At 31.5% G+C, this 20,734-nt stretch overlaps 1 protein-coding gene across 2 annotated transcripts; it reads right to left on the bottom strand.

Annotated features, from left to right (window-relative positions):
- Positions 1 to 5,674: 5,674 nt before the first annotated feature.
- On the bottom strand, positions 5,675 to 20,535 carry S1P (membrane-bound transcription factor site-1 protease). 2 transcript variants are annotated; one of them, XM_088271978.1, is made up of 15 exons: positions 20,045 to 20,535; positions 18,817 to 19,137; positions 16,781 to 16,877; positions 16,298 to 16,518; positions 16,077 to 16,217; positions 15,729 to 15,887; positions 15,333 to 15,420; positions 14,577 to 14,764; positions 13,549 to 13,713; positions 11,984 to 12,189; positions 11,328 to 11,533; positions 9,296 to 9,494; positions 8,269 to 8,801; positions 7,230 to 7,430; positions 5,675 to 6,562 (listed from the first exon to the last, which is right to left on the bottom strand). In XM_088271978.1, exons 1-15 carry the CDS (start codon positions 20,291 to 20,293, stop codon positions 6,282 to 6,284), a joined length of 3,255 nt encoding a protein of 1,084 aa, XP_088128104.1. In that variant the 5' UTR covers positions 20,294 to 20,535; the 3' UTR covers positions 5,675 to 6,281. The 2 variants fall into 2 exon arrangements, with proteins under 2 accessions (XP_088128104.1, XP_088128097.1); XM_088271971.1 differs by having other exon boundaries at positions 20,179 to 20,309.
- Positions 20,536 to 20,734: the final 199 nt, after the last annotated feature.

Below are 20,734 nucleotides of genomic sequence, written 5' to 3'. Positions count from 1 at the left end.
TATCTGCATAAGGATTAAAGATGATCTGAAGTAAAAGGTAAGTTTTAGTAAAAACTTAAAACAAAAAAAATTAATTAAAATATAAACATAAAAACACAAGACTCGTATGTTAATTCTTTAATTTATGCATATAAACATAAGTTCTTAATTGGTTTCTTCATAAATAATTATGAAGGATCATAAACATTATTATAACTATTTAAATAAATCTTTGAACAACATAAACAACAATATTATAAAATAAAAGTAGCATTTAATAATTAAAACATTGATCAATGATACAAATTATATATGCTGCTTTGGTAAGGTAACTGTTATTCAAATTTATATTTTATTTTATAATTATATATTTGGAAGAGTTACTGAAAATCTGGAAGATTAATCTCACAATAAAGAACTGAGGTAACATTATTTGATATAGCTCCTCTGATATTTTTCATCAGCTTAATTAGCAATATGTGTTTCAGATAATCTATTGACATTTCATAATTTGGTCATCTTTTAATGTTGACAAAAGTTAAAATTATCATCATTCATAGTGACATTTTGATCCAGTGGCAGTAAAATAATTTTAGGACCATAAAAATATGAATAGAAGTCATTTAAATAATTGGCATACTATAGTACACCATTTAGTTCCATTAAATGTAAAGTTTGACATATTAACTACATTTTATGAAACTTAACCATAAAAGGAATAATAGAAGATATATTTAGATACATTACTGAGTTAGCTTAAAACTATTTTCAATATTATTAAGTTATAAATAACTTTTGGTATTTTCTACACTATTAAGTTTAATTAAACTTTTAGTATTTTCCATATTATCAAGTTATATATAACTTTAAGTGCTTTCTATTGTACCACAAGTATTAAAATGATGTATAGATTTTATCTTTCATTGTAAGTTACATCAGTGTTTCCAAAATATACAAATTCTTTAGATAAAACAACTGGTATTGTCCAATGATGTATTATAGTTAGATGGGCACCCGCAGATGTCTATTTTTAGTGTTCTCGGTCTATATTATCCGACTTACAAATTATTAATAAAACCGATATTATAAATACATCAAACTCTTTAGCCCCGTTCTCTTTACTACCAACTGTCCTTTTATTTTCCACAGTTTTGTATAAGTGTTATCTCTATAATATATGTAATTACACTGAACGGTATTGTTTTATTTATTTTGATGGATAAATTAGGTTGTAAAATTTCTATAAAATCTTTTGATACAGTATGATAAATAATATTGGTCAAAACAATACACAGTATGCACAAATTTTCACATGCAAAAAATGGCATTATCGCTTAATTGAAATTGAAACAAAATAAAGTGTAATGTAATTTGTTCGCGAACATTATTGCTCTAAACATCAAAAATACCTCCATAAAGGTGTGGACCTTATTTATGTCATTTATAAATCTGCTTACATAAAAAAAAGGAAATTTTTTCTTATAACACAATTATGTTCTCAGAAGTCATGTTTGCCCAAAATTAATTAATAGTAACACAATTTTATGTTGCATCTGAAATAAAAATCCCTTGCAAAATATTACCAAAATAATCTAAAATTCTGCATTTGGTTAACCACTTAACAGTAGAATATTGGCGAGAAAATTCGGAATTCGGTGCAGGAAATTGTCACCCACAAGTGGTAACAAAAGTGTCCGAACACCGCTCGGCTAATTCAGTAAAAACAAATGGGTCAATATTTAACTCGGGCAAAGCGGGACTGACGAGTCGGAATACGGTTTACCCGATTTACCCGATGTGCTCGGGCTCGTCAAATGCTATACAAACTCCTTACCCGAGTAACGCTCGGGCTAGTTAGGGAACTGGTTAAACAACATTAAAAAATAGTATTTAACAATACATAATCATGTATCATCCCTGGGACAGCAAACTGGCATACCTAATTTATTTTACAAAATCAGTTAACCCTTACTGGTCCAATATCGAATCTCATTCGACATCGATTTTTTGCTCTTAGGTCCCATGTCGGATGTTATTTGACATTTTTTCATCATTAGTTTTATTTATTTAAATTCCAAGCTTACACTTTTGTCACTCGTATTTATTACAACAGTATGTGGAGCAGAGGACAAAATATTTTTTTCCAATGGGAATGTAACTGTCTACCTTGTTTATTTTTTATTTTTTGGGGGACCGGAAAGGGTTAAGTGCCTTTTTATAGAAAAATATTACTTCTACTTTGCAAAATCTTCATGTTCTTCAAATTTCATACTAAAAATAACATATTATTTTTCTCAGAATTGTAGATGGTTCTATGTACATATGTATATCAAATTTGAAATGTTAGTGAATAAACATGGAATAAAAAATAAAATAATTATGTAAATTTGTTCTTTTGCTCGAAAAATAAATAACTAAGAAATATTTTTTTTAATCTACATAACATTAAATAAAATTTAAAAAAAATAGTAATAACAAAAACATACACCACAAATCATGTGCATATTTATATTAGGTAGAATTGCCAGGAAAGGGTTAATATGCCAGTTGATCCTTTAAGGGATGATTTTACGTCTTATATAAAATGAATCATTAAAACTATTTATTATGCATCATCAGACTAGATTAAATCAAAGTAAAATATTTAAAAATAAATACTTAGCTACAAAACTTAACGTTAATTTGAATACATTGAAAACAAAGCTGCCGTATTGCAGCTCAATATATGAGCACAGGGATAGCATCTGCATTCTAAGCGACCTAGGAAAATTAGTTAAGTGATATTTGAATCTTCCAGCTTCCAATATTATAACTCCATATATAAATAATTCTATAAACACTCTCCTTATCAGTCATCGTTCACTTTGTGTAATATGTACCACTTTGAAAGTGGTATTACACAAAGTGAACGATGACTGAAAAGAAGAGTGTAATATTACCATACCACAAAGTGAACAATGATTTTAAAATACAAAATAAATTCTACAAACCTTTGATGTTCAGTTATGAGTTAGAATTCCACGAGAAATTTTAAAATATGTTTATTCGAATGCTAACGTAAAGTCATGTTAAAACATATTTAAATATATTATTTCGAGAAATAAAAATACTTTGTGTTCTGATCCACTCACATTTTTATTAACCAACTAGTTTCGGCAACAACCTGTTGCCCTCTTCAGGGTTTCATTTATTACAATTATTATTTATTACTATTATATTTATTATTAGTAATAAATGAAACCCTGAAGAGGGCAACAGGTTGTTGCCGAAACTAGTTGGTTAATAAAAATGTGAGTGGATCAGAACAGAAAGTATTTTTATTTCTCGAAATAATATATCAATATGATCCACAAAGTTAATGCTTTCAATATTCAAAACGACATATTAAATACTTTAAAAACGTGTTTAACAAAACAAAGTACTAATTTAACCTGTAAACATAACCTGATATTAGACTATTACTAACATTCTAAGTATTTTGAATTTGTATGCTGAGAATATAATGAATTACTGAACTACCAGAGACAAGCTTTTGCGCTCAGTTTAATAAATATCAATATTTTTAGAATTTGAAGAAAGTACTTATTTATATTATTATTTTCCTAAGCGTATAAACACTGTAGCTGAGATCAGTGAATAAGAAATATCACTCTTATGTTGGTTTGCGCCATCTTTTGGTATGACCCAAAAATATGCCGTTGTGACATGTGTTGGACATGTCGCTTGACTTGCGGAATCGAATTCATTTTTAAATGGAAGTAAATATGAAAAATATTTAAATACACCTTTTGGACTGATCATAAAACACAAATTTAAGATATTTTTATGCCACAGTATACATTCTTATAACTAACAAGACAGAATGCTAATCATATATACAGTTTTTCGGTTACAATGTTAGTATGGGCAACCCACAGGCATTCCTGGACTGGAATTATAGGGAAAAGATAACATTAATTTTACACATGGACTTTTTTTTACAACTTTGTTAGAAACTGGCTGTTGATCAGTATTGTCAGGAAGTAAATAACACAGAAAAGAAAACCAATGAATATTAATTTTTACCGAATAAAAGTAAAGTAAAACTAATCTATAAATATTATAAAGTTAATGCATTATCCTTTCACTGCAATTCCAACTCTGGTAAAGTAATAATGCTCATATACATGTAATTTTCCTTGAAGGAATCATAAAAATATTATATGCTGTAAATATTTTCCCAGTTCTAACTAGGTATAAATATATTTACATGAAAAAATTACATGATAAATTACGATAATAATTAATGACTACACCACAGCCATTTTTTAAAATTAAGTACAAGAAAACTAATATTAATGCTATTTTGTACATAAGAAACTAACCGACACAGTATAAAAAGAAAAATCAGTCCTCTGGAAGTTACTAAATTTGCCCCAAACTGAGCATTGTATAGATAAGTAGTTTTCAAGACAATAATAAAAATGTATTTCCAAATATGACTAACATAAATTATTCAACTGTTTAAAAAATATTAAACATTCAAGAATAATCGACGTCAAAAAGTTGAAATATTACCTACAAAATAAGATGAAAATAGAAGTAGTACAAATATAAATGTTGATAACACTCTTATGGTAAGAAAAAATGGTATTTTGCATTGTGAATCCAATCAAGATAATCTATGAATTACTGAACCAGTTTCACGCGGATCGGAGGAAAAGAAAAACAATTTGATTTTTTTAACTTTTGCAAAAGTACTATAACTGTTAAGAGACAAACTGCTTTGAAAGGGCAGTTTTTCATTTTTAAAAAATATATATACAAATATATATATATATATATATATATATATATATATATATATATATATATATATATATATATATATATATATATATATATATATATATATATATATATATATATATATATATATATATATATATATATATATATATATATATATATATATATATATATATATATATATATATATATATATATATATATATATATATATATATATATATATATATACATAAATATTTATTTATATTAATTATAATAAAAAATTATATAATTGCAAAAATTAAGGTTATATGTTTTATGTATTAAGTATCTTTTAGAATTGTTTGTTTTGTATTTCACGTATAACATATTTTGTTAAACTTATATAAAATTACTAAATGTACAATAAAAAAATTACAGTTAACACTCTCATATAACCCTGGTTATTATGATTGTTTATCCGAAAATATAAAAAAATCAAGACAGAATCATAATTAAATATTTAAATTCAGGTAGGATACTGAATATTGTATATAAGTAAACAAAAAAAATTCACAAACGAATCCGAAAAAAATGCCCGCTTTCCGGCATGGAATGATTAAGAAACCGCCTGCAGACATTATGTTAATTATTTTATAATCTTAAAAAAATCTTTCAAACCAACATTCTGAAATTTTTTCAAATTAAAATGATTTACCTTTCTTGTATTTGATATGTGCAAAATTATTTAAATAAGCCTATATATAATTAAATAACTACCTTTATATAGTATACAATAATACTTACATAAAATTACATCATTTGAATCCGTTATTGAAATGAAATTTACTTGAGAATCATCTTAGTTGATTTACTAAGAAAGATTTCAAGTATCACCTAGACAAAAGTTTTTTCAATATAATTTTTTTCTCTTTTACAAATTTCATTTAAAACTCATAATAATTTATGCTACGGAAATACATTAATTAACAATTACAATATTTGGCAGTCATAATATAAAAGATGTCTAAGCAAAATGCACTGAATCACGGATATTAAAAGTTAGAAATAATACTACAGTCAAACTCAGCTATAACGAGCACGGATATAGCGAGATCTTGGATATAATGAGGAAACTTTTGTTGAAATTTTGGTTTATGATTTTCTCCATACATTTATTCAAGGAACTGATATAGTGTGATATAACAAAAATATACTGATATAGCACAAAATAAAATTAAAAAAATATGTGAGAAAGTCGAGGACCGCCCCTAATAACAAAAGTAGTTTCACAAATATTAGTCACTAACTAAAATTTTTTTGCCCATTGACATAATTGAAAATTTCTTTTATATTTACTAAAACCTATTGATTTCTCCTGTACATTTTTTGGTAGGGCAGTGTTGCATACCTTTGGGACTACAACATCATATTTAAATGAATGAAGCAATCAAATATTTCCATTATATTAATCCCATCACTATTATACACGTGTCTACAGTGCATGATGCTTTTATGTCAGTATTTATTATAATTATGTTATTAACCAGTCATTAGGGAACAGCAGTGTGCCGAGCTCCCGTCGCATAATATAGGTTGATAATCCTCATGAAACTTTCAGTTGCTAATCTCCTAATGACCGGCCTATAGATGAAGTGCTTGAGAAATACATATACCACGCTGCAGGTCAGCAAAAGCAAGAAACTAGTTATCCAGGAAAAGGAAGACTGAAGAGGGTACAAGGTGGTGGGGTACACTTTCGATGGTTGCTTGTTGCGCCATACCCAAATGCCATCATCAATCTCATCTATCCGGTCGAATGTTTTGCCAATCCCTGTAAAAATTCAGAATCCTCCATTAAAAAAGTGGATAAAACAAGATAAGATTGATAATGCATTATTTTTAAATTTGCTGACAAGGCCAAATTCATTATTATAGAAAACTGTTCACAACCTGTGCAAGTAAAGTTTCACATACTCTCTGTACTTATTGGTAATCTAGTTCCTATGTATAGTTCTACACACTGGGTATGTGTCAATATTGATAAGGTTAAGCAATATTGATAAGCTTGATATCTCAATAAAGATGAAGAAGAATATGGAAGTCTAGGTATTAATAGGGCTTACAACCTCATAGGCTGGTTTAAGTGATTACTTTATACGCATGTAACATCAACCATTCTACCCATGATTGACAACTACTTAAATTCCGGAAGTTGTATTTATGCTTTAATTGACACCTTCTTTCAATGCTAGTTGTCGACACCATCTATGGTTGAGTTAAGTAAGTTTTTTTAATTAGCAGAGACCTTTATGAAATGTACGTAAGATTCTTTCTGAAATATTTTACATACTAGGAGTCACTTGAAACACAAATTTTGATTTTTATTGAACTTATATTTTGACCACTTATTTGAGTATAACAGACACATTTGGGAATATTGAAGATGGTATTTTTGTGCATGCCAGTTAAGAGTAAGTGAATAAATTTGAACAACATACCAATGAGAACATCTTTCTGCTGCAGCAAATGATGTTGCCGATAGAGAGAAGAGGTCAGAGAGGGGGTGTAATTGAGAGGTTGCCCCTTGAGAATATCCAGAGTTGGACAAACAGGCAATGGCTGCGTTACAGTCCCCAGAGTATTCTCCAGCACCTTGGAATATTTGTGAAGTCCATTTCCTTCCATGCGCTGTGGTAAATCTAGAAGAATATCATTATTTTAATTGAAAACATTAAGGTGGAGACTGACCGGAGTATTTCGTCGTAATGTAACACGTTACAAAGCGTGCATTCAGGCAGTCAGTACACCGAGCCGAGCGCTCCATCAATAGTTTTGGATACTCGGTGATGCTCGCCGCAAGCGATGTTACGACGTTATGTTACAACTAAATGCTCCGGTCAGTCTCCACCAATTGTTTTCAACCAACCATGATTGTTTAAACAATCTTTACCGTGATGCACAAATAATAGATATATTTATCAGGAAGCAGGTTTGCCAAGATATGTATGGTTTTGAATGTGCCACAATTATACATAATTTATTCCATTTTAAAGACACAGAATCTGAACAAAAAATATCCTTCGTTTCTATTGTGCCGGTTTACAAACACAAATGTGTAGTTCAATTTCTCAATAATTGAATGATTATAGTGATAAATAACAACAAATAACTTATCTTACTTATATTTATATTGTATTATTTAAAACTATATATTTAATGTTTGATACTTTTATATCATAATAAATATTTAATAATTCAACATACAAATTATATTTGAATCATCACTTTCTATCATTGGATTTTTTTCTTCAAATTTTCTAATCAAATATTGTCTGAATTTTGATCATTTTTATTATTACAAATTCATAAGCTTTTACTGTATAATGTGTGCATATATAAATATGGTATTTAATATGATAGATCCTTTGAATCAAGTATGTCATATTTTATAATCTTAATTGACAAATAAAGAAATTTCCATACTGCCAAAAGAAATGCTGCAACATATTTAAAATACCTTCATGACATGTTTCTCACCTGAAGGAATGATATTGACTTCTCTATGTGGCACATTGTTATCGAGGAACAATTTTGGCATGTGTCCAGCAGAAGTGTATCCTAAAATGGCATCTAGCATCCAAAAACACGCCTTTTCTATATGACTGCTGTCTAAACAATTGGAGTCTCCATAAATCACCACCCGTCCTGCACTCTGCACAATATTCAGAGACTGGTTGCTCATAGTCGTAACATTGTCCATGTTGTTAGAAAGGATTCTATGTCCTTTGGTTTGTAGAAGCCCCAAGATGGGTACATCGACTACTTCTTCCGCAGCCTTGGTATCTTTGTTTTCCACAGATAGAAGTTGCTTGCCTTGGTCCAATAAGGGAGCGGTTAGGAGTAAACCATCAAAGGGAAAAGTGTGAATGTGTGTTCCACTTGCGTAGTACATGGCGTGATCCCCCCACTGGAAATTGCCATGAAAAACACGATCCCCAAGCGCTATTTGAAAAACACTCAATAGCTCATTCAAAGCTGGAACATTGGCCCCACCAGTCTCTGGCATCCACCTTAAATTTTTACAAAAGAAGTATGACAGTTTTAGGAGTGACTAACCAATCACCTCGCTGTAAATGAGGACGAAATCAATAGAATTCCAAAATACACAGCAAATTTATATATCGTAGTCATACAGGAGAAAGTGACCAAGTGCATTTTTTACAAAAACGTGATCATGGACTATTTGATATGTTACTAGCTTAAATATTGCCCTGCAAACATCCCAAAGTATTTTAAACTTGGAAGTATAATATATTGACTTGGTAAAAATGACTAACTGCATTGATGTTTATTTTGTTGCCAAGCAAAAGTGACTTAAATGGCCCTCCTGAACATTTTACATTTTCTTAGTTGGTCACTTTCTCCTGTACGACTACAATATGTTATATATGGTTCTTTTGAATGAAAAGATAACAGTAAAAAAACTAGTCAAAATTTAACATTTTTTGAAAAATTATTTATAATTTTTTTAAATTGCAGGACACAAATTGTACAAAACACTTACCACTGGCGTGTATTTTCATCATAAAACCTAACTTTCCTCATGACTGTGGTATTGTACCAATCAGCAAACACAACAAGAGATAAGCCATTGTCTACGTCCCTTTTAAGTTTGGCTATTTCTTCAGGAAAATATTCTTCCTCAGGATCAACCAGCAACAGTGTGCCATATTGCTGTGCATCCAAACATGTTAATGGTGAACCTAAAACAATTCATACTCCATAACCAACTTGTTAGAAAAACGGTTTGTCCAAATTAGTATTGGAAAACTGTCATATTGAATAAAAATATACTTCTATTTAATTCTATGGACAGATACAGATTTTTCGGTTTACTAATAAAATTATTTTTAACTCACTACCTAAATAATTCAGATTAGTCTAAAAATTTACTCGGCAACGAGTTACTTGATTATATTCAATGGGAAGGATATTTACTTTAATTAAGTAATAAAATTTCAATGTTACCCAATGTTTATGATTACATGATTTTTTATTTAATTTCTTTTACACAAGAATAAGCCCAGATAGAACAGCCACTTTACAGATCTACTCAATGATATACATATACGGGTGTATGTATTTTCGTATCATAAGCATCTGTCTGTCAAACAGTTAGTTAAGGTACAAACCTTCATCACTCTCACCACAATGCCAATTGAACATATGTATTGTGTCTATTCGATAAGCCCATTTATGTACTAATTGATTATGCAAAAGTTTGATTAATAAATACATATGTACAATGAAAATTATGAAATTAAGAATTCTGCATAGCACCTTTCAACAGCAAGGTATTGTGTCTATTCGATAAGCCCATTAATGTACTAATTGATTATGCAAAAGTTTGATTAATAAATACAGTGAAAATTATGAAATTAAGAATTCTGCATAGAATATATTAGAGCACCTTTCAACAGCAAAGTATTGTGTCTATTTGATAAGCCCATTAATGTACTAATTGATTATGCAAAAGTTTGATTAATAAATACAGTGAAAATTATGAAATTAAGAATTCTGCATAGAATATATTAGAGCACCTTTCAACAGCAAAGTATTGTGTCTATTTGATAAGCCCATTAATGTACTAATTGATTATGCAAAAGTTTGATTAATAAATACAGTGAAAATTATGAAATTAAGAATTCTGCATAGAATATATTAGAGCACCTTTCAACAGCAAGGTATTGTGTCTATTCGATAAGCCCATTAATGTACTAATTGATTAGGCAAAAGTTTGATTAATAAATACAGTGAAAATTATGAAATTAAGAATTCTGCATAGAATATATTAGAGCACCTTTCAACAGCAAAGTATTGTGTCTATTTGATAAGCCCATTAATGTACTAATTGATTATGCAAAAGTTTGATTAATAAATACAGTGAAAATTATGAAATTAAGAATTCTGCATAGAATATATTAGAGCACCTTTCAACAGCAAGGTATTGTGTCTATTCGATAAGCCCATTAATGTACTAATTGATTAGGCAAAAGTTTGATTAATAAATACAGTGAAAATTATGAAATTAAGAATTCTGCATAGAATATATTAGAGCACCTTTCAACAGCAAGGTATTGTGTCTATTCGATAAGCCCATTAATGTACTAATTGATTAGGCAAAAGTTTGATTAATAAATACAGTGAAAATTATGAAATTAAGAATTCTGCATAGAATATATTAGAGCACCTTTCAACAGCAAGGTATTGTGTCTATTCGATAAGCCCATTAATGTACTAATTGATTAGGCAAAAGTTTGATTAATAAATACAGTGAAAATTATGAAATTAAGAATTCTGCATAGAATATATTAGAGCACCTTTCAACAGCAAGGTATTGTGTCTATTCGATAAGCCCATTAATGTACTAATTGATTGGGCAAAAGTTTGATTATTAAATACAGTGAAAATTATGAAATTAAGAATTCTGCATAGAATATATTAGAGCACCTTTCAACAGCAAGATATACAGCAACATAAATAGGTGGGAACGATGTCTTCAAACAAGAATGATATGAGAAAATTATAAAATTTACCTAGGACTTCAACATAGTATCCAGCATTGCGAAGGTTTTGATAAAGGTCCTTAAAATTTGTATGAATGTGATCAGCATTCCAGTCTAATGGATCATTTTTAACTCGAAGGTTGTCTCTGGGGAAATATCCAGGAGGATATCGTAGACTGTGAAATTGGTCCCATACTATTCGTCTGTGTCTTGGAGGTTGTGGAATAATCTTGGCTCTAAAAATAAAAATCAAGAATTATATTATTAATTATAACCTACATATTTAATAAGTGATGTATCTGAATATCCACTGATGACTGATTATGTGAAACTTGTTAAACCGCACATCGATGACTAAAACTGTATTTTTTTTCTAATTTTGTAATAATGTAATTTTGTAACCTTATGGACATTTTTTTAAAAAGTTTCTTTGTAATGTAGGATTCATCAACTCTATCTCGAGAAAAGTATTTTTTTTTCAGATATAATTTGATTTTCAGGCCTAATCTAGCTGGCCATTTTAACTGTTTATGAGGATATTTTTTACAAAATGGTACACACTAGGGACAGTTTTAATCTTTGTAATTCAAGTATAAATTTTCTTATACAATTCTAAAGAAAGAAGTCTTTGAAAATAAAGAGTGTAAAGCTAGGTTTACGTATAGTAATAAGTCATGAGTGTTCACCTTATTGGTAGCATAAGGGTTGTATTAAGGAAGTCTCCACATATGGAAACATTTAGGTGTCCTTGAACGATGCCTTCGAAATCGCGTGCAGCAGGATTCACCGTGATGCTAACAGCCAACCATCCCGACCATGGCCAGAGAATGTCCACGTGGGATACGCTCACTTGTAACTGTTGACCCACATACGGGTGCCAAGTTACATTCAACTGGAAACATAAATAGGGACCATTCAGCTATAAAATTAATCAGCGACAAAACACATGGCAACATATGGCAAAGCCCTGCAGTAATGACTGCAGGGCTTTGCCATATATGTTACGTTTTATATAATAAATTGTTTTGTTGCTCATAGATAGCGTTACATACGCCACATATGAGCGGAGCCATTTTGGAAAAAAAATGTCTTTTAAGATTTTTTGTAGGTTTGATATCTCTCAACAATAATCAGTGCATATTAATATCAATGATGTAGAGCAAAATAGTTTTGTCTGTGATAATCATGTTGAATTTTATGAAAATAAACGAGGCCATGTACGGGAATTCCAAATCTAAGAAATGTGCTGCCGAATCACATAGATTGTGTAGACCTATGCCGACAATGCCCCACACAACAAAAAGCTCAATTACCAGCAAAAACGTGAGCGGTTAATTTTTCTCAATGACAATGCACTGTTGAACACATCATCTTTCGTTTGCATCTACTTTAAGGTACTTGACTGAGGTCCTACCCCACCTGCCTCATTCACCAGACTTGGCCGACTACCACTTGTTTTCGTCAATGAGCCACGTGCTTGCTGAGCAGCATTCATATGAAGATGTCTGAAAATGGCTTAACAACTAGTTTGCCTCTAAAACTAAGGACTTTTTTCGGCAGGGTATCTATAACTTGCCAAAAAGATTTTTATTTTATTTTTTTTAAAGAGAAATATTTGTTTTTTTTTTTACTAACACAAACATTTCAATTTTATACTATTTCTGTGAGCCTAAGCGGCTCATTATTAGAAATAGGTATCAAATTGTGGTAGAGTGGGTTCAAACCGAGAAACTCACGAGTCCGTGACACTAACCACGGGACCACAACCCGACACAAGATGGGAACAATATGTAGCTAGGTAGGACCAATACTTCAAATAAACCTTTTTTTTGTTTTCGTGAAGTATTTCCATATTTTTCTTTGGTGGACAGCTATGAATTTCTTACATATGTACCCATTACAAAACGAAGACAAAAATACAACATAACAACAAACAAAATAAGCAAAAATACAGCAAGAAATAGTGGAAAGTAAAAGTAAAAATGGTTAGATTTTACCACAAAGTGACTGCCGAATCAATTAGTGTAAAAATACAACAAATTAAGCTTTCATTGAATTATTGGTGTTTTTAGTGTTACCATAATATGTACATATAATAGATGTGCAATCCCGTACTAAATTAGATACAGAAATGCAATCCAATAAAAGGTTTCTTATATTTTCAAACAATTAACCACCGTATATACTGTGATTGATCGTGATCATCATTTTTTTATGCCAACTTTTAATTTACAACATATTATTTACATACCACACTTCCAGCAACACCGAGACCATTCAGAATGGTGACATTCACAATAGTTGGCATTCCTCCGACATAAATAGGCTGGGTACAGTACGGCCACATATATTGGCACTCCGTTAGGTCTATGTAAGAAGGGCTCAAAGTTCCTTGTGGCTCATATCCTTTCAAAAACTGTAAACAAGCGAGATATTCAAATCAATGACAGATTGCACTATGAAGATCAGATGACATAGCTTACGCAGTGTTTACTGGTTTGCTGGAATAGACTTTAACTTTCGTATTGCGTACATATATCGCCCATGATAGAGTAATGTTACAATATTGAGATATTTGTAAAAGATAAACATAATAAACATTATGTTTATCTATTACAAATAAGATATTATGCAGTTGTTTGCCTCCCTTAGAAAATTTGTATTGAGTGGCTAAAGAGATATTGGTTTTTCATGAGAGACGTAAACTCTTTTACAGTGATGCTGTAGAGGTATGAAAGGTTTTTTTTTTATAACTTTTGCAAGAAACGCCAAAATCTCAGTATTTTTGTTTGTTAAAGGAATAACTTGTAAAACCTCTATTTTTAGAGCCTAAAGGTATGGAACAAAAAAAAATACCAGTACCAATTGAAAATAAATATAATTTATTTTGCAATTGGCGGGAATCGAATCTGCAATGCCAGTTTCGCAGTCGAGCATCCAACTATGCCACAGCGCCTGTCAACAAAGACAACTGTATTTTCGCACATAAAAGTTAAATTTTTTTAAAATATATGAATCGCATATGACAAAAAGCTGATTATGTGAAGTTGAATAATGGTATTCATATTAGAGAAAATGGATACATTAAATCCCACTTATTTTAACGCAATGTTAACAAAAATTATAAATTCAACAAGTTCGCTGTATAAATGAAGGTCTATTATAGAAAATGTGCTAGTTGTAGTAATCACACACTCATACAGGTGATATGAAAAGAACCACAGAACAATTACATACCATGTGAATCCAATTGCGAAAAAGAAAACTGAGATGAAGTACCTGGTAGGCTTTGAGAAGGTCCAGTTTTCCGTGCCCTTGCTCGAACATGCCGATATTTGGAAGTCTTCGGGCTGAAGCCATCAAGGCTTGCTTCATGGCAGCTGGAGTGAGATCCAAACCACTTCTAAGGACTGCACTGGCTAATAACGCTACAGCACCCGCCACCACCGGTGATGCTACACTAGTACCTAGTAACAAAATGTAATGTGGAATGAATCTTACAAAGTCCATACTATAATTATTGTTTGCGTATCCTTTAATCAGAATTCCTAATTCCTAATTCTTTATTACTACACTGAAATATTTCACAGAGCATGGCAGCATTATAGCAAATATGGATATCGTGATTAGTCGTCAACGATATACATTTCAGCACACAACTGACCTTCGAGGTGGAAGCACACTTGTTTGCTTATTAAAAAATATATAGCCGGACAAAGATATACTTAAACATCGTTTATGTAAAATTAATACTGCATATTCATTTGAAATGAGTTTTTCTGACTATTTCACTTACATAAATTAGCATATTAAAATTTATAATTAATCATTAGAATCCCTCTACTTGATTAAAGGTAATAATTAATACCGCAAATTAACCAACACCGCATTTATCCCTACATAAAATATCAACGTTTTTTTAAATATTTTCGGATATTTCACTAATAATTCTCCATGGTACTTACATCAGTGTTTGTATATACAAATAAACATAAATACAAACATGACCTAAAATTAAAGAATAGATGTACTTACCAGAGAGAGAGCGACAGCCTCCCTTCATACTTGACCCCCTCACACTGCTACCATATGTTACTATGTCTGGTTTAACACGTCCGTAACCCTATTGAAACGATGAATTTATTGTTTCAGATTTACATTCAAAATGGTTATTAAAAGATAACAAGAGTACCCATTACAGCTTCCAATGGAATCAAATGTTTCTGGTGTGGGTACTTACATTTTTTTTATTTCAGTTTCATTGACAGTTTTATTTTTTTAAACAAAAAAAATTGCTAAAGGGAAAAGAAGCACAGTAAAACAGTTAAGACGGAAATCGAAAAATAAAAGTGTGACATTTTTTAAAAAGAAAAACACTTATTTTTAATACTACATATGACTTGAGGTATAAATAGGTAGACAAATAAATACCTGAGGTAGTTCCCACGTCGTCATTCCACGAGAAGAAAATTTAGCAATCTGGTCATCAAAGTTAATCCCACCAACTCCAATTACATCCATTTGGTCAGCTGGATTATTTAAAGTGCCATATAAAGGGCCATCATTTCCAATAGCGGACACCATTATGACCTTCAATTGGTACAATGAATTAAAATTAATACAAAAGCACACACATGTCATACTTGGATGTCTTTATTTACTGTGTAATTGGATTCGATTGAAACATGGTATGATATCAACCCTTTCCATTCTGAAATAAAATATAAACAATCCACCCGCTTAAAAATAAAATTTAATAGAAAAATTAGGGGAAAAAACCTTGTTTGCCGTAAGCTCCCAAACTTTATCGACGAATGGTTGATCCATAAAATCAGGTCCACCAATGCTTAAATTCAAGACATTAATCTTCTTCAATATGGCATAATTAAAAGCATCCAGAAACCATGATGTGTACGAAACCTGGAAAATTAAAATATAACATGTAAAATATTTTCCAGGAGGTGGCAAAATAAAAAGTTATTTAGGATTTAGAAAATGACCTGATTATTGGTGAAAACCCTAAAAATATGCAGATCTGCATCTGGAGCAAAGCCCAAGCATTCCTTGCTGGAAGCTATAACACCCGCAACAAAAGTACCATGTCCCAGGCCATCCTCCAAAGTTTTCTCGTTTGTCCAATTTGTTCTTTCCTTTATCTTTTTGAAATGGGGATGTGTTTTCGCTAAGCCAGTATCAAATACAGCTACTCGCACACCATTCCCTGAAACATTAAAATTTATTTTAGGTAATACGGTAATTCCATAATGTAAATCTGCCCAAAAAATACATGTTGATAACAATTTGTTATAAAAAGTCCATTATGTTTAGTAGCTTTTTTACAATCAGCCATTCTTACACAACCTTATATTTGAATTCTTCAAAATTTCGCTTTAATAATCGCTATACATTATGCATTCAAATTAAATATAAATCTGTAGAGAGTAGCAATTAACGGATTTTTTTTAATAAAGCATATTACAAACCTGTAATTCCCATTCCCCATAATATGTCAGCCTGTAAGACAGCCGTAATTTGGCGTGGAACAGCTTTCATTAATTTTCTTAAAGTATTGATATGCTCCTGCAAAATAAATCGTGATCAGAGTTTTCGTATGTTTATGGTAGAGTGTATCCAAAATAGAGGTACTAAACAGTTACACTACAATCTCACAATTTGGCACTATATGGATGGAGCCAGATTATTTTCATGATATTGCGCCTCAAATGTTGGATTTTCTGTCAGTCAATTTAACCTTTCCCTTATGGTGCTAAAAACTTCCGTGTGCACCGGTGATATGTATTTTATACACCATATGAAAATGTGGTTTAAAAATGGGAAAAATGTGAATATTCCTTAATGTTGCTATTATTGACCATAGTTGAAGTTGAAATGTAACAATTTTGTAATGTTAGCTCAGGTAAGTATCTGAAAACGAGAACAAAATACATCGCAAGTAGCCGCAATAGCTAACGTAGCGACACGACCGCCGTGTAAGATGGTCAGCGCAGTAAACACGTTGTGACATGCGCGTTTACACAAAGCATGCCACGCACGCACACACATAAACGTTTGTGTATTAATGATTATATCCCCGATTTTTTCACAAATTATTTATTTCCATCGCCGCAAATGAATAACTTCATATTATAATACTTTCATGTAATACATAATTATATTACGGAGGAATAAAAAAATTCTGTGACCGTATCTATAATATTTTTAGTTGATATTCTCATTTTAAAAGTTAAGTTGTAGTAAATACATATCACCAGGAGGGGAAGGTTAAAATAAGTATATCATCTGGAACAATCATACTTTGCATTGATCCAAGGACACTGAAGGTGCATGATTTTGTTTCAGATCATTCATATTCGTATGTACTTATTTTGTGTAGATTTACTAACAATCTTTCTGGCATTGCAATGATCCCCGGGTATTGGATGATATGGACACATTAAATGTGAATATTTGTAATTTAGGGTATGCAAACAATAAGACGTTCAGTACACATTTCGACTACTAACCCGTTTACCAGTATTTGACATATCTGATATATACAGTGGTGGCCAAATGTATTAGGTACCCCTTACAGAGTTGGTTTATGTCTATAAATATGAATTCTTGCAATCTTTTCGGATTGTATCGTATTTTGATGAATTTTACCTACTACTTATTACCTGCTATCCCGACCCTAGACAGTTAGGGGCATGGTTTATTTAAAAACACTCTTTTTACTAATTTCAAGGGTCAGTTTTATATGTGAAACATTGCTCTCCAGTTATTTTAATCAGTGAAAAAGTGCAATTTTTTGTACTTTTCATTTAAACCTTCATTATTTCATATTAAAATGCCAAAAAAACCTGATTTGAGTGAAACTGAGCGGTCTCAAATAATTTGACTGAATTCAGAAGGGTTGACCCGGGTAAAAATAGCTAAAAAATTCAATGCTCCCAGTGTGCGGTCCAAATAAATTTAAAAATATTTTTTGAATCTGGTTCTTATGAAAACTCCCCAAAACTGCCAGAAAAGGGATCACTTCAAGTCGCAAAGACTGAATTTCAGTTAATGAATCATTAAAAAATCGTCTTTAAAGCTATCTGCTGAACTGGAAAGTGAATGCAACATAAAAAATTTGACACCCATCGTGAGAAAATATCTTCAAAAATATATATTACTAGTCTGCACTCTTTTTTAGTAATTTTATAAAGAACGTCCGCCTGTGGTGGTAAGCTTGTTTAGCTACCGTGCTGTAGGTCCCGGGTTCGATTTTCAGGGGGGTTGAAAATAAATATTAGTGATTTCACACTGTAATATTTATTTAATACTACCCAGGACTGGTTCCTGAAGCACAAGAGTAATCACCTTGCCTTCATGTAAGTAATGATCGAGATAACACTGCGTCAATTCGATGCAGTGCCCTATGTACCATTGGGTGCGGATAAGAGTTATAAGTAAGTCATCACTCTTTTTTAGTAATTTTATAAAGAACATCAAAATGAAACATTGGAAATGAACATACTTGAGAGGGTATCTCTTCTTCTGAACTTTGTGCTTTAATGAAGCGACTCTTCCAAGTACTTTGACCCGAGCCAAATTTCCTTTTCCATCTATTATGTTTGATATTTGTCTTATTCATAAAAGTGTCCGCATCTTCTTCTAGATTTATATATTTAATAGCTCGGTGGACCATCTGCTGTGCGGTAACACTCTTTACTACAGGATGTCCCTCAAGAGCAGAAATACCCAACACTTTATTTGACTCATCCAATAAAACTACGTCAAAGTCACTCGGGAAGTCTTGGGCTGGGTTATGTCTATTAAGTATCTTCCAATTGTTAACCTGTAATAAAATTTATTTTACTTATTTCATCAAGGTGGTGTGTATTTTGTATGTAGAACTGCGTATGAACTGGTGCGGAAATTTGATCCAACCATTGGGGACGGGTCCCGTGGATTTATAAGTAGTCGAACTGAGTAAAACATGTGTTTATTTTACAGCAAATTTGTGCTACCTAAAAAGGTTCGTGTCAGCTATCGCAGGACCGGGCCTTAAAGGTTGGATCAATTTCATTAAGGTGTTAACATTTTCACTTTACAAAATAATATGATAATGCATAATGTTTAGTAAAATAAGAATAATAGGACAGTAAGAGTCAGCCTGCCTCCATAGTGTACAGGCAAGCGCATCTGGCTACCGTGCTGGAGGCCCTTAGTTCCATTCCCAGGAGGATCAAAATAAATATGCGTGATTTTCACTCTCCTATTTATTTAATATCACCCTGGACTGGTTCTAGCGCTGGACTGGTCACCTTACCTTCATGCAATAAATGTTCAAGATAACACCGTGGTGATATGATGCAGTGCCCTATGCACCATTGGATGCAGATAAGGATTAAAAGGAGAAGAAGACGTTTAATGCCCATGTCTCTTATAATACCAATGAATAATACTTTGAACCTTGGTATTTGTGCAAATTCTGAAATATCTTTATTTGAATTTTGCGAATTCCCCTATGAAAAAAAATTATAGTTCTCCCACCCAACAGCATCGTAGCACCATAGAATCTCCAATATGAAAAATAAAAGAGTAATCTATCGTTTAATGCAAAGAAAAAAATGTGGGTAACTGGCTACTAATATAATAATGGAAGTCTACCACGGGCGTCCCAGCCAGGGTCCAGACCCAACCTATTGAGCCCATGAACTTGAGTGTTTAATTAAGGGAAATTAATATAAAACATAGCTTACTCCAGAATGATTCAATGCGGCACCTATAAAACCGGCGCGTGCGAGCGATTTGTAATATCCCTTGAACGATACGATATACTCGTTCTGGACAGTTTCCGTTTTAAACTCGAAGTCAAGAACTGGAGCTGCCGTACCGTTTTCATTACATTTCGGGTAATTAAAACCACGACAGCCATCAGCGTATCTGCTGTCAATTGATGGGGTGAAAAAGTATTGAAGTATGAAACAATATATTAGAGACAAACGCATTTTGGAAAAATACGAGTGTCTTCAGTAATGTCCTATATTATCTGGGAAGACATAACAATAGTCATTCACGAATATTTTTTAAATGTCACAATGAAAAACACAAACTACCGCAAAAAGCATGCTGGGAAAACTTGACACTGACCACAGATTAACTAATTGTATAACTTTGACTTACAATAAAAGCAAAGATGAATAAACAAATTTCAAACTACACCACAGACTATACCGCGAGCTAGAAAAAAAGAGCTCCAGATCTCTCTCTCCAGCGCATAGGCTTTCAACCTTATTTTGTCCACCGCCTACTTTGAGAATACATATCCCTTTGGCTACCAAGACTTTTCGGCCCACTATTCCAGAAATACCGCGATTTAACCAAAAGTATTTAAAGAGAAAAATGTGTAACATAATTTGTGAACATTTTTTGAATTGTTTCAAAAATCT

This window comes from Brachycentrus maculatus, unplaced genomic scaffold, assembly GCF_059751285.1.
Source record: "Brachycentrus maculatus isolate JH-2025_06_01 unplaced genomic scaffold, ASM5975128v1 h1tg000029l, whole genome shotgun sequence".
Lineage (NCBI taxonomy): Eukaryota > Metazoa > Arthropoda > Insecta > Trichoptera > Brachycentridae > Brachycentrus > Brachycentrus maculatus.
Note: the sequence above shows the minus strand (reverse complement) of the source record. Positions and strands in the feature narration are given on the sequence as shown.